General features: G+C 43.8%; 1 protein-coding gene across 2 annotated transcripts in view; it reads right to left on the bottom strand.

The window, feature by feature from the left end:
- IFT46 (intraflagellar transport 46) overlaps positions 1-14018 on the bottom strand; it is a 36276-nt gene extending 22258 nt beyond the window's left edge. For both annotated transcript variants that reach the window (XM_039496927.1, XM_039496928.1), the window contains exons 1-3: positions 13885-14018; positions 13365-13461; positions 12740-12816 (exon numbers count right to left, since the gene is read on the bottom strand). In XM_039496927.1, the coding sequence (XP_039352861.1) occupies positions 12740-12816; positions 13365-13461; positions 13885-13902 (192 nt within the window). In that variant the 5' untranslated portion in view covers positions 13903-14018. The remainder of the gene's footprint in view (positions 1-12739; positions 12817-13364; positions 13462-13884) is intronic.
- Positions 14019-14629: the final 611 nt, after the last annotated feature.

Genomic DNA, 14629 nt, shown 5'->3' with positions numbered 1-14629 from the left:
AGAGACTGTGTTCCTCTTCGACAATAAACCTGAACGGATGCCTTCGTACCTTACTAGAGTCTGTGGTCATTGGGGGTTCTCTCGGGGGTCTGCTGTGTCAGCTATCTGTGCAGAGCCAGGGAAGCATACAGAGGGAACACGCACGCAGCCGACTGTTATCAACATTGAAGCCAGCAGAGCACCACACCGGTAGCGTCTGATGACATTGGTGACCCTGACCACTGTGAAAGTAGAATGAATTATATTACAAAAATAGATAGGATTAAAGAAATGCTGTCTGTACCATTAAGGAAAAATCGCTGGAATGCTGGAGTCCAGGTGTCAGGAATACAGACATTAACATAGAACAATTGCACCGTTTAAGGGCAATTGTTGAAGCATTAGCCTTAGATCGATAGGAGTTAGTAAGGAAGTAGGATATGCATGCTATGCCCCAGGTGAATTTTGCTGTTTTTCTCTTTTGTCCCTTTGTTTGATTCCCGCTCTTTTATCTGTATAAATAAGACTGTTTGGGTCTTGCATGGCCACTCACATTATCTGAGTGTTATTGGCGGAGCGCTGCGCTAATAAAAACAGAGTGGTCTGACAAATTGTGAGTCTTGATTCTAACTTTGACACCACTGATCTGTTGAGTAAAGGAGGTGTCTGCTGTCAGAACTGCGATCTAACATGCCAGAAAACCACAAGCTAGGGAACCCCCTTTTCCCCTCCCTTTACACCCCCACAGGTAACTCATGGACCTGCTGGATTGCCAGTCAGGGGGGTCCATATGAATTTTAAAAGGGACGTTGGGAAACATGGCCTGGCATATGTAGAACAATGGTAGAAACCGAGGCTCTAAAAAATAATAAAAGTCAAAAAGCAAGAATTTTGCAACTAATGTCTATGGCAGCGAGATGGCTCCAACAGCACGCCACCATACTGGCCAGACAGGTATTGGGAAAAACCAGGGAAGTAGAAGAGGCAACCCAGCAGTCGAGCACTGGAAAGACCAAGCTCTTTTAGCAGAGCAACAGGCGGTCCAGACTCACGATATGCTCGAGCAAATAAACCAGGAGAATAAAACATTGGACAGCTGCAAGGAACCTACAAAAAATACCTGTGCCGTCCCCTGTTATAAATACTGGTGGTGAAGAGCAGGCTTCAGGTAGCTCCCCTGTGCCTGAAGAATGGGGACAGAAATGGAAAAAGGGGGCCCTAGCAAAATGAAAAGATGAAACGGGGTCCACTGCATTGCAACCATCACCTTATGATAAAAGCCAGGTTCTGGTAAAACCTAAACCGGGACCTAGACTGGTGCCCGTCAGAACGGGACAAGTAAGTGCACAGAAGGAAACAGTAGCAACCAAAACTTTCACAGAATTGGTCAATCGGATGAAGGAAAATATGGAACAGTTCACCAAGCACATCAGGAGACAGGAGCTGCAACTCAATCGCAGGGGAGTGAATAAAGAAGAATTTCAAAGTAAAAAAACAAAATTAAGCGGGTTAACACCTATAATTAATACATTAACACACGGAGCTGCCCAAAAACAGTTAACTGCAGCAAAAAAGTGCACTCCTGCAATCCACTTGGCATGCACACAAAAGCAACAGACATTGGGGGAACAAATACAGGTTTTACAAGAGCAGGTCACTACCCCCACTATCCTCTCAGAGCCAGGATAAAAAAACAGGGGCGCGGTTCCCAACTGCTTTGAACCATGGAACACCACTCCTCGCTCATATCTGAAAATAGAACCTTCTTTCTCAAATATTTTACATACCAGTTTAAGTATTGTCCTTTATATGCTTTCTCAAATTTGCTAAACTTGCTGCTGCTGCCTGTACTTTCAAATACCTTGATAGAGTTAATCTCTCTTGTATGGGCTTTGAAGGCCAGGGTGACGGAACTGGAGGAGCTAAGAGAGGCAGAGAGGTATGTTGATGAGGCTTTCCGGGACACTGTAGAATTGTCCCACCTCCGGTCAGACAGCCCCTGCGCTGTTGAGGAGTATGAAAGGCCCAGGGAAGCAGAGCAGTCCATGGGAGCAGAGGGAAATCTTGCCATAGTTGGGACACTCCTTCCAGATGGTGTTGGGGTCGCCTCTCACACGAAGATAGCCTCTCCGGGGGAGGGAACTCCAATTGCTAGGAAAAGGCCGGTGTTAGTAATGGGAGATTCGATCATTAGAAACATAGATAGCTGGTTTTGTGATGACCGGGAGAACCGTATGGTGACTTGCCTGCCTGGTGCGAATGTTGCGGATCTCTCAAGGCATCTAGGCAAACTTACGTGTAGTGCTGGGGAGGAGCCGATGGTCATGGTACATGTAGGTACCAATGTACCAATGACATAGGGAAGGGTAGGAGAGACGTCCTGGAGGCCAAGTTTAGGCTGCTAGGGAAGAGACTGAAATCCAGGACCTCTATGGTGGCATTCTCAGAAATGCTCCCAGTTCCACACGCAGGGCCAGGTAGACAGGCAGAGCTTCAGAGTCTCAATGCGTGGATGAGACGATGGTGTAGAGAGGAGGGGTTTACATTCATTAGAAACTAGGGAAACTTTTCAGATTTGGGGAGCCTATACAGGAGAGATGGGCTCCACCTAAACCAAAGCGGAACCAGACTGCTGGCACTAAACATTAAAAAGGTTGTAGAGCAGTTTTTAAACTAGGAGATGAGGGAAAGCCGACTGCTGCAGAGGAGCATGTGGATCGGACACAGACTTCTCTTAGGAGAGAGTCTATTGATAGAGAATCTCCAGGTTATAGTCAGGAGCAGACTATGGAATAGGATAATGTAAGGGCCAGATCAGATGATAAACATGCACATAAAATAAGAATCTACACATCAGAAAAGGGCAGACAAATAAACACTGACAAGTTTTTAAAGTGCTTGTACACAAATGCTAGAAGTCTAAAGAATATGATGAGTGAACTAGAGTGCCTCGTGATAAAGGAGGATATTGATGTAATAGGCATCACAGAAACCTGGTGGACTGAGAGCAATCAATGGGACACAATCATTCCGGGGTACAAAATATATCGGAAGGACAGACCAGATCGTGCGGGGGGGGGGGGGGGGGAGTGGCACTATATGTGAAAGAAAACATAGAATCAAATGAAGTAAAAATCTTAAGCGAATCCACATGTTCCACAGAATTTCTATGGATAGAAATTTCATGATCTAATAAGAATAACATTAGGGATCTATCATCGACCACCTGACCAGGACAGTGATAGGGATGATGAAATGCTAAGGGAAATTAGAGAGGCTATCAAAATTAAGAACTCAATAATAGTGGGGGATTTCAATTATCCCCATATTGACTGGGAACAATTCACTTCAGGACGAAATGAAGGATAAAATTTCTCGATACTTTAAATGACTGCTTCATGGAGCAGCTGGTATGGGAACCCACAAGGGGAGAGGCAACTCTAGATTTAATCCTGAGTGGAGCGCAGGAGCTGGTCCAAGAGGTAACTATAGCAGGACTGCTTGGAAATAGTGACCATAATACAATAGCATTCAACATCCTTGTAGTAGGAAGAACATCTCAACAGCCCAACACTGTGGCATTTAATTTCAAAAGGGGGAACTATGCAAAAATGGGGGGGTTAGTTAAACAAAAGTTAAAAGGTACAGTGACTAAAGTGAAATCCCTGCAAGCTGCATGGGAGCTTTTTAAAGACACCATCAGGGCCGCCCAGAGGGGGGGGGGGGCAAAGGGGGCAATTTGCCCCGGGCCCCGCAGGGGCCCCCAAGAGAACAGCGGAGGCTCCCGCCTCCGCCCCTCTCCGGGAGCCTCAGCGCACCAAGCGCCGAGTCTCCGCCGGGGCCCCGAGCCCCGCGGTGAGGGGGCGGGACTGGGAGCTCCGGGCTGAGCTCCCTCCACTCAGCGTGGAGCTCCCAGCCCCGCCCCCTCACCACGCGGCTCTGAGCGGGACGGAGCTCAGGCCCCGCCGGCCACAAGCTGGGGCTGTTTCGGCGAGGCGCTGAGACTCCGGGTGAGGCGGGAACCGGGGGTAAGAGGCCGAGGCCAGGGCCGGGGGGGAAGCGGGACCCGCCGCCGAAGCGCAGCCCGGTCTTCGGCGGCGGGGGGCCCTTCCGTTCTGGGACCCGCCGCCGAAGTGCCCCGAAGACCTGCGGTGGGGACACCTGGGGACAAACTAAGGTTTGTAACCTGTCCTTTAAATCAGCTTCTGTACCCAACGATGGAAGATAGCTAATGTGACGCCAATATTGAAAAATGGCTCTAGAGGTGATTCCGTCAATTACAGACCGGTAAGTCTAACGTCGGTACCGGGCAAATTAGTTGGAACAATAGTTAAGAATAAAATTGTCAGACACATAGAAAAACAAACTGTTGAGCAATAGTCAACATGGTTTCTGTAAAGGGAAATCGTGTCTTACTAATCTATTAGAGTTCTTTGAAGTGGTCGACAAACATGTGGATAAGGGGGATCCAGTGGACGTAGCGTACTTAGCTTTCCAGAAAGCCTTTGACAAGGTCCCTCGCCAAAGGCTGTTATGTAAATTAAGTTGTCGTGGGATAAAAGGGAAGGTCCTTTGATGGATTGAGAACCGGTTAAAAGACAGGGAACAAAGGGTAGGAATTAATGGTAAAATCTCAGAATGGAGAGGGGTAACTGGCGGTGTTCCCCAAGGGTCAGTCCTAGGACCAATCCTATTCAATTTATTCATAAATGATCTGGAGAAAGGGTAAAAAGCGAGGTGGCAAAGTTTGCAGATGATACTAAACTGCTCAAGATAGTGAAGACCAAAGCAGACTGTGAAGAACTTCAAAAAAGATCTCCCAAAACTAAGTGATTGGGCAAAAGAATGCCAAATGAAATTTAATGTGCATAAATGTAAAATATTGCACATTGGAAAAAATAACCCCAACTATACATACCATATGATGGGGGCTAATTTAGCTACAACAAATTGATCAAAAAGATCTTGGAGTCATCATGGATAGCTCTCTGAAGACGTCCATGCAGTGTGCAGAGGCGGTCAAAAAAGCAAACAGGATGTTAGGAATCATTAAAAAGGGGATAGAGAATAAGACTGAGAATATATTATTGCCCTTATATAAATCGATGGTACGCCCACATCTCGAATACTGTGTACAGATGTGGTCTCCTCACCTCAAAAAAGATATACTGGCACTAGAAAAGGTTCAGAAAAGGGCAACTAAAATGATTAGGGGTTTAGAGAGGGTCCCACATGAGGAAAGATTAAAGAGGCTAGGACTCTTCAGCTTGGAAAAGAGAAGATTAAGGGGGGATATGATAGAGGTATCTAAAATCATGAGTGATGTGGAGAAAGTGGATAAGGAAAAGTTATTTACTTATTCCCATAATACAAGAACTAGGGGTAACCCAATAAAATTAATGGGCAGCAGATTTAAAACCAAAGGAAGTTCTTCTTCACGCAGCGCACAGTCAACTTGTGGAACTCCTCACCTGAGGAGGTTGTGAAGGCTAGGACTATAACAGCGTTTAAAAGAGAACTGGATAAATTCATGGTGGTTAAGTCCATAAATGGCTATTAGCCAGGATGGGTAAGAATGGTGTCCCTAGCCTCTGTTTGTCAGAGGATGGAGATGGATGGCAGGAGAGAGATCACTTGATCATTGCCTGTTAGGTTCACTCCCTCTGGGGCACCTGGTATTGGCCACTGTCGGTAGACAGGATACTGGGCTAGATGGACCTTTGGTCTGACCCAGTACAGCCGTTCTTATGTACCTTCCTAGGTTGCTCTTCACGCCCCCCCCCTTCCCCCACCTCTCCTCTCTCGCTGTTTTAAAAGTTATAGTTTTTACAGAAACCTCCAAAAGATAAAGCAATTGAAAACAGAACAAAACAAGAAACAAAAAGAAAACATAGTAAAAGCTTTACTTTAAATAAATCCAGTAAATTAATTATTTTAACCCTTCAGGAATGCAACAGCTGGAATTACTCCTAACTTTCTTGAAGATATGGTTGCCAAGCAATGGAAATGCACACACTGCTTCTAATCCTAACCACTCACTAATATTTGAAACATGGGTTTTTCTTATTTCCATAGAGCAGAGTTTAAAAATAATGTTAAATAGAAAGTAATGCAAAATTCCTTGTTACCAAATTAATACAATACATTTGGCAAATATTCATATATTTTTTATCAATTTATGTTACAAGTTTTAAATAAAGTAATTTGTTTATTCAAATGTTTAACTCTTTTTACTTATTTATTTTGTTTGCCTTATTTTGTATAGTTATTAATAGAATTCTAGTGCCATTTGTTTTTAATTGTAAGTTTGTCCTGTATGTCATGGGTGTTGTCTTGTGTTGTATGTTGTGTGTGTCACATGACTATTAATTTTTATTTTGTTGCAACAAAAGTCAATTTTATACCCTTTAAAAAATATATATATATATATATAATGTGTATGTATGTATGTATGTATGTATATGTGGTACCACACTATTTTAAGATCATGGTTGGGGTATAATCATAGTATTATTAGCACCAATTTTTTGTGCAAAGTTCAAAAAGGTTTCACTTACAAATATATGTACATATATTTCTGCCTCAACAAATAATGCAATTGCAAACAAAAAGAGTTCTCTTTTATCAATCGCTGTTTTTTTTTTTGTTTGTTTTTGTTTTTATTTGTTATTCAAAGGAAAAATGTAAGGGGAAACCTCAACATTAAGATAAAGATAATATTAACAAAACGTCAATTTCCTGTTTGGGCTTTTTATAAACTTGTTTGCACTTTTAAATATAGTTATAAGAATGTCATAACCAAAATGTTTTAAACAACAATTTATGCATAAAGCTAACCACACTATTTCAACAGGTTTCCACCTTTGGCACCCAAACATAACAAAGCATCATGAAAGTTTAATACCCTCAAAGTATCTGCATGGACCTGTATTTAAGATTTATTTTGGTTTAATTTTATAGTTGGTTTAATTTTATACACTTTTCTTTTATATATGTCATGTTATGTTAATGGGAAGCAATGGTTGTTAAAGTTTGTGTTTCTAAACAGTTAACAAGAGTGAAGTTGCTATCACAAGCAAATTAACTCTAAAAAGCTTGTTAAAATTATGTTACTAACTCTTTTGCTGAAACGAAGTGTTCAGCAAGGGAAAGCAATACACCTTTTCATGGAAGATTGTGAGCATCTATTTTAGCCATTAAGCATTATATTTGGTATAAAATATTAGTAATGCATCTCAAATGAAAATGAATGTCTATACAACAATTGCAAAAGTATAGCTTGTGTTATAAAAGACTTGGTCCCTATTACATAGTTTGTTTACAATGTAATAGGAACAAAGTTAAACTTTGTATTAAGTTTGGGTTACCGAAAACAAAAACAGAAAAGGAAAATAAACAAAAACGTTACTATGTTAACTAACAGAAGTTGTTTAAGTTGCATCCTACAGACCAAAGACACCAGAAAATATCACACCCTGAAGACCCAGATGATATCAGTATACAGTGAAGAAACCCCCAAGCATCAAGAAAAGAAAAATGAAGTTCTTTATAAATAAGAGACTGGTCAAATACACCTCTAGCTACCATATATGGACAATTAATCAGCTAAAAACCACTAGCTGGACCAGGATAAACTGTCATTTTATTTCAACTTGGTTACTGTGTAAAAACAACTGTATTATTGCTGTACTACTGTATTATCATTGCACTGCTGTATTGTATTATTGCTGTACAACATATACAATGTGCATAACCTTGCTAAACTGTTTAACCAACACACAGGTAAAAACCAACAAACGAATGGCAGCAAACAACATGAAGGCAAGGAGAAAAACTGGTTTAAAAAAAATAAATAAATAAAAATTGTCACCCAGTACCTACAAATTAGATATATAAATTCCCTGTTAGTACTGGTCACAATTTGGGATCAGTAACACTGCAACCTAACTGAGGCACATGTTATTCAAAACAATTTTGTTCAGTGTCTGGGTACCAGTACTAAATCCTGACACAGCAATATTTTAATAAATTGGTTACTGTCCATTCAGTAGGTTATCTGGAAGACAGCATCCATATAAAACAACTGGATCTACATCAACTACTGGTGTATCACAGAGCAGTTCAACCAATGGAACAGAGAAGCTAGCCACTTCTGTTTCCTGCCCAGTGAAGCTTACCAGAGGCTGACAACCACCAGTAAGGGTAATCTATAACGTGAATGGACAGTACTGTGTAGTAACTAATTACAATAGATTTAGATATAAAGGCCACAGTGGTAGTGTCACTACTCCACATTTCTGTTTTACTTCTCATATACATAGCCCTGTGGGACACATTATCACAATCCCTATCCCAGTATTTCAAAACACTCAGCCGACTATTAGTAATGAGAGAGATAGTCACTGTCATTGCCCTAATAAAAGTGGGTTGCTATCTGCAGTACCACAAGGGCCAAACTACAACAACAGATTGGAAAAGAATTGTTCTGCTTGGATATGAAGTGCTGTTCTATGTACACATACATACTATACATATATGCCCATATACCCTACAAATATATATGCCATATCCATATTATTCATATATATTATATGGGAGTGCCTCTAAGGCTCAACCATAATACTACATTCCACAGTCACAGTCCTTGGCCTAACATTCCCAGGCCCACCATAAGGGACTAAAAAAATAATTGGATAATATCTGTCTATCAGTCGTACGTGGGAATGTGCAGACTACAAAGATGGATGGGGCATGAATGTATGGATGATAAAATGAGGTAACCACATAACAGTGTTTAGCCCACTGGGTTATCTTTAGTCCATGCATTATGCTTTTCCAGGATGATAGGTAAACATCTTCCCCATAAAAAGACAAAAAGTGGGGGAATGTAGTAAGATGAGGCCCTGAAACATAAACCCTTGGTTTCAGAGGCCTGGTATGAGGCCTAAGGCCAGAACTAAAGTAATGGTGAAGACTTTGCTAACATAAAGCAAAGTTAAGCTGTGAGCCAGAGGCAGGCCCTGCTCACAGAAGCTGGCAAGGAAAGAGCTGATGTTGCACAAAGACACATACCTAAAAGGTACTGGACACGAGAGATACCAGAACACTCCGATACTTGCACATTCCACACAGACAACAAGGACAGGGACAAAAGGGGAATATGATGGACAGAGTTGTTTTGTTTGAACCAACACGTACAAAGTGAGAGGCAGCACTTTACTGCGTAGAGGGGTTGTACCTTGCTATGTAGAGGGGCTGCACCTCAATACGTCAGCAGTGATGTGTAACTTGTTTGTACCTTTCAGAGTAGCAGCCGTGTTAGTCTGTATCCGCAAAAAGAACAGGAGTACTTGTGGCACCTTAGAGACTAACACATTTATTTGAGCATAAGCTTTCGTGGGCTACAGCCCACTTCTTTGGATGCATAGAATGGAACATATATTAAGGAGATATATATACACATACAGAGAGCATGGAAAGGTGGGAGTTGTCTTACCAACTCTGAGAGGCCAATTAAGTAAGAGAAAAAAACTTTTGAAGTGATAATCAAGATAGCCCAGTATGGACAGTTTGATAAGAAGTGTGAAAATACTTACAAGGGGAGATAGATTCAATGTTTGTATCTTTACTGCTCTCAGCCATTCCCAGTGTATAAGAATGTATACATTCTTATGAATGTATACATCGGGGGTTGGCAACCTTTCAGAAGTGGTGTGCTGAGTCTTCATTTATTCACTCTAATTTAAGGTTTCACGTGCCAGTAATACATTTTCATGTTTTTAGAAGGTCTCTTTCTATAAGTCTATAATATATAACTAAACTATTGTTGTATTGTAAATTAAACAAGGTTTTTAAAATGTTTAAGAAGCTTCATTTAAAATTAAATTAAAATGCAGAGCCTCCCGAACCGGTGGCCAGGACCCAGGCAGTGAGAGTGACACTGAATATCAGCTTGAGGCGGCACGTGCGTGCCACAGGCGTAAGGTTGCCTACCCTGGTATACATTCTTATACACAGTGTACCTGTGTATAAGAATGCATCCCTGAGTGGCTATTGATACCAGACACCTCTGTGTTCTTGGGGAACCAGGGTGCAGTATCCAGCCTGACTCATGAAATACACCCCCGCCCCCCAGCCTCGCTTAAACCAAAACCCATCAGAGGAAAAAACTTGCAGAGAGCAGTAAAAGGCGTTGGAAGACACAGCTAGACCCCTCCTGACAAGGGTGACAAGATTAAGACATCTCCATTAGCATACAGAATGGAGAGCAGAGACAACTTCCCATGCCTCATCTGCATGAAAGATGTGACAGGAAGACATCTCAATTTGCATACAAAATGGAGAACAGAGAACCGCAATGAACTCTGGGACCAGAAAAAGCAGGGAAGCACTGCATCATGGGAATCTCTGCTCCAGATGCTAATAAACCTGTGTCTGCATACACTCAGCTCAGCAATTATCAGACCAATTTTAGTAATGAATCCTTAATTGGTATTCAAATACTGAAGCAGCCTAGTTGCATTGTGAGCTCGGGAAAGAAAACACCACCCATAGCCAAGAGTAAGCAGCTCCTATTGTTTAGCCTTAAGAACACCCTTGAGTCATCAGCTTACCTATAAACAAATCTAGTGTTCTCCCTTCAACCATTGTAATTTCTCTACAAAAATCCCTACTCACCCTCCAGTCAGTGTTTTGATGCTTAGATCCAAACTATGCATCAGTTCCACTGGGACTCCATATTCTCCTGACTAATCGTGCTGAGGACTATGCCTGTCTCCTGCTCTCAGGACCCTCAGCTACCATCATCATCTGGGAACCCTGACCAGTTCAAGCTTCAGGGAGCGGTGAGAGTCCCTTCTTTCTCTCTCTCTCTCTCTCTCTCTCTTTTTCTTTCTACCTTAGTTATTAACCTGTAATAATGTATGTTATGTTGGTTTAGCCCTCCTTGTGTAGTTATCACTATTATTCAATAAATAACTGTTATGGTTAAGTTGGTTGCTTCTCTTTTTCTTGATGAACTTTACTCTTTTGTGTTTTTAGCTTCCCCCATTTACTCTACAGCAACGCTTCTTTTACCTAAGCTAAAGATCCCTGCAGTGCCCAAAATAAGGTGGGGTTTGGTCATCAAGTAGGTTACTGCCAGTACAATTGTGCTGTGAGAGTGGGGATAGGGACGTGCTGAATCTGGGACACATAAGGGTAACAGCTTGAAAGTGCTGCTTGACCCAGTCCATGGAGCCCAGGGGCATATAAGGGGACAGCTTGACAGTGCTGATGGACCCAGTCCACTCAGACGTGCTCTGTTAATATGTGTGTGCACGCGCGCATCCGGTCTGGGGGCTGAAGAAACCCAGCCCTAGGAAACCAAAGTCCTGCAGGACAGCTCCATTGGGAGGGGACTTGCAGAAGTGAGAAGTAGAGCTCCATATGAAAACATAAGTAACACAAGCAGTACATTGATAAAATTACAGAATCCCCTTCCCCAGAAAAGTAACCCAAATAAATGAGCATACCCCAAAGTAATGGGCAAATCTGGTAACAGTATCTTTGTCTGGCCTAGGGGCAGTGGAAAGTCCCGCCACTGACTGAGCTGGTCCATTGCCAGGGACCACAGATGTACTAGCAGAACCGTAGATATCTAATCTGGGGAGCTAGAGACTGTGTTCCTTTTCAACAATAAACCTGGACGGATGCCTTCATACCTTACTAGAGTCTGTGGTCATTGGGGGTTCTCTCAGGGGTCTGCTGTGTCAGCTATCTGTGCAGAGCCAGGGCAGCATACAGAGGGAACACACGCACGCAGCCGACTGTTATCAACATTGAAGCCAGCAGAGCAACACACCGGTAGTGTCTGACGATAGGTGCAACATACATTTCCAGCAGCCCCATTTCCCAGCTCTATCATCTTTCATTCTAAACAGAAAACATCCTCTGTCCAAACCTGCCACATATGGGTGGGGCACAGCAGTGTACCAAAAACCTTCCTCTAGTGGCATGGAAAAGGAATGCCAGCACATGCATTTAATCTTAGTCTGACTCAAATGGTTTTCAGTGGTGGGGAGAATATTCAGTTCTATTAAATAATAATTTATCCTTCTCTTAGAAGATCTCAAAATGCTTTACAAACATTACTCCATCCTCTCCCAAGTCCGTGCGAGGTAGCTGGTAGTATGACTCTACTTTACAGCCAGAGAAACTGAAATACTGATGAGGGGAACTGGCTCACCCAAAGTCATACAACTAATTGGTGGCAGAACTGGAAACAGAACCCAGGAGTCCTGACCCAGAGTCAACTTATCTTCTCTAACCTATAAAAAACACTCCCTGCCTTTACAGCCAAATGTGGGTGTAAGCCCTTGATTTTTCACATCCCTCTTTTTATCCCACTTCAACCACTGAGTGACAATGGGCCTGGTATTCATTACAGCCACACTGGATGGTGTCAGCTGCCATGATGTGAAAATCCCCTTCCAGATCTATTCTCCCTAGTATGCTTAAATTGTTCCATCTGTTCTAACTGAAGGAAAGAGCAATCTGACCCCTTCTAGTACAAATAATGTGTCTTGCCAAAAGATACTGCAACTACATTTCTTTTTACCCAAAATGAGTCCCAAAAAAAAAAATCACAAAACTTTCCAAGCTGCTTTGCCACAATTTCCCCAGTAGGACTCAACATGCAGATAATGAGGCCCAAGTAGATGGGGCTACAACATGCTGTGATCAAGCATAACAGCAGAGAAGAACATAGGCAACCTCATACCTTGTTTATTTCTTCATCATACTCATCACTGCTGTTATCAGCCATATTTTTGAGCTGTGGGCGTGTGGACCTAGGACCTGTTGAAGAGATCACCAAGAAAATATGTTACCCAAGTTTGGGTTGTGGGATTGCACCACAGATTGTCACATTAAAGCACTTACAAATGAAACCCTATCTACACAGGCCTTACACCCAAGTTTAACAATCATGCTTACTCACAATTTCAACTTGCTTTGGCTGAACTAGAATATAATGCAGGGGCTGGCCCTGGTGGAGAAGCTCAAATCCATGTTAAACCAACCATGTTCCTAGATGCAGACCTAGATTTCAGTGACAATTGCCATTACCACATCTGATCTCACTAGCTTTTTTGCAATGAGCACATGAACACATTACATTAATAAAAATGTGTGAATGTATTATATTTTACCAATGAATCTGCTCATGCTCCAATTTTATGGAGAAGACTTAAATCCCATCAGAGTATCTTTAAGAAAATATAACAACCAAAATCAAGTTGCCAATAGCATACCTGAGATTGCTCAGCACTTTAATTTTAAGGAAAGAGACAAACTGTTTTAGTAGGAAAGACAGAAGCAGGATGTGAAATTAGGCTTTCCCCTACCTAGCTGCCGTGGAGTTGGTGTGTAGATACTGGCAACCTCTTCTGAGTCGTTAATCTCTAGACTCTCATCGTAGGGCTGGTTTTCAACTATGTTGGTCTAAGAACAAACACACGCACGTTCGGATGAGGTTTCCGGGGAAGAACACTTTCTCTCTCATGTTGCTGAGTACGGGCTCTCCCTAGTTAATGACCGCAAAGCGCTTTAAAGATGAAAAGCCTCTTAACTGCTGCCAGTCTCCCGCTGTGGGTGCCTCCAGAGCCGGTCCCAGGGCTGCACGTGGGTGCTCCGCGGGCAGTCGGGCGTTTAGGGCCCCCAGACACCACTGGAGGGTGGCTCCGCAGGCCCGGGGCTGGCCACCCGCGACTCTTTCACTCCCCACGCGCCCGCCTGCGGCGGCCTCGGGTCCCCGCTCCAGGCACCTTGCGCGGCGCTGACGCGGCCGAGGGCCTTTCCCCGGCGCTGCCGGGCTCCCTCCCCTCTGCCCCGCCGCGCCTCCCCCACGCGCTGGCGCTCGGTCACCTGCAGGGCCTCCGCCATGTCCCGGCCTTTCAGGGCGCTGCCCGCCGCCTGCCCGCCATCTTCGCCGGGCCCAGCCTGTTACCGTCACCATGGAGATTGGAGAGTAACTCTCGCGAGAACTTGCAGCCCCAGCTCACCGGTGACCGGATCGACTCGCCCAGAACCACGTCAATAAGTCTCACCCCGCCCCCAGTGTCTATGGTTATGGGAAAGCTTTGAGCAGCGGCCCCTAGTGGTCGAACACCTTCACGGCAAGAAAAGAGTTGCCGGCACGTAGGGTTTTACGTCGCCAGCCCCACGCAGGCTGGCATTACTCTAGCTCGGGCTGGACCGGTCCAGCGCGGTATCCCCCCTCCCAACGCAGGAGGAAAAGGGCCGAGCTGTTGGTTTACAGCCCTGCAAACTCCCATCCTCTTAGTGCGGGGAGGATAGGAAATGGGCTGCATTGATCTAAAATGCCCTAGACGGACTCAGGGCAAAGCAAATCCTTCCAACTCCTCTAGGACTACAAGGCAGGGGGGGGTCTTTCTAATCTGTCATAATTTGCCGAGTGAACTTCAAACCCTCCATCAGCCTGTCTGAGAAGGAAAGTGCTGTAGCGGCGCGAGTGGCCGGATATTAGAACAAGAGGGTGGGCCAGGTAACATCTTTTACTGACCTAACTTCAGCTGGCGAGCGAGCCCAGCTCTCGGGTTTACGCGGAGCTCTTCTTCAGGCCACGAAGAGCTCTGTGTGGCTCAAAGGC

This window comes from Mauremys reevesii, linkage group 12 (assembly GCF_016161935.1).
Source record: "Mauremys reevesii isolate NIE-2019 linkage group 12, ASM1616193v1, whole genome shotgun sequence".
In the NCBI taxonomy this organism is placed as follows: domain Eukaryota; kingdom Metazoa; phylum Chordata; order Testudines; family Geoemydidae; genus Mauremys; species Mauremys reevesii.
The sequence above is the reverse complement of the archived record's forward strand: the minus strand, read 5'-3'. Positions and strand labels throughout refer to the sequence as shown.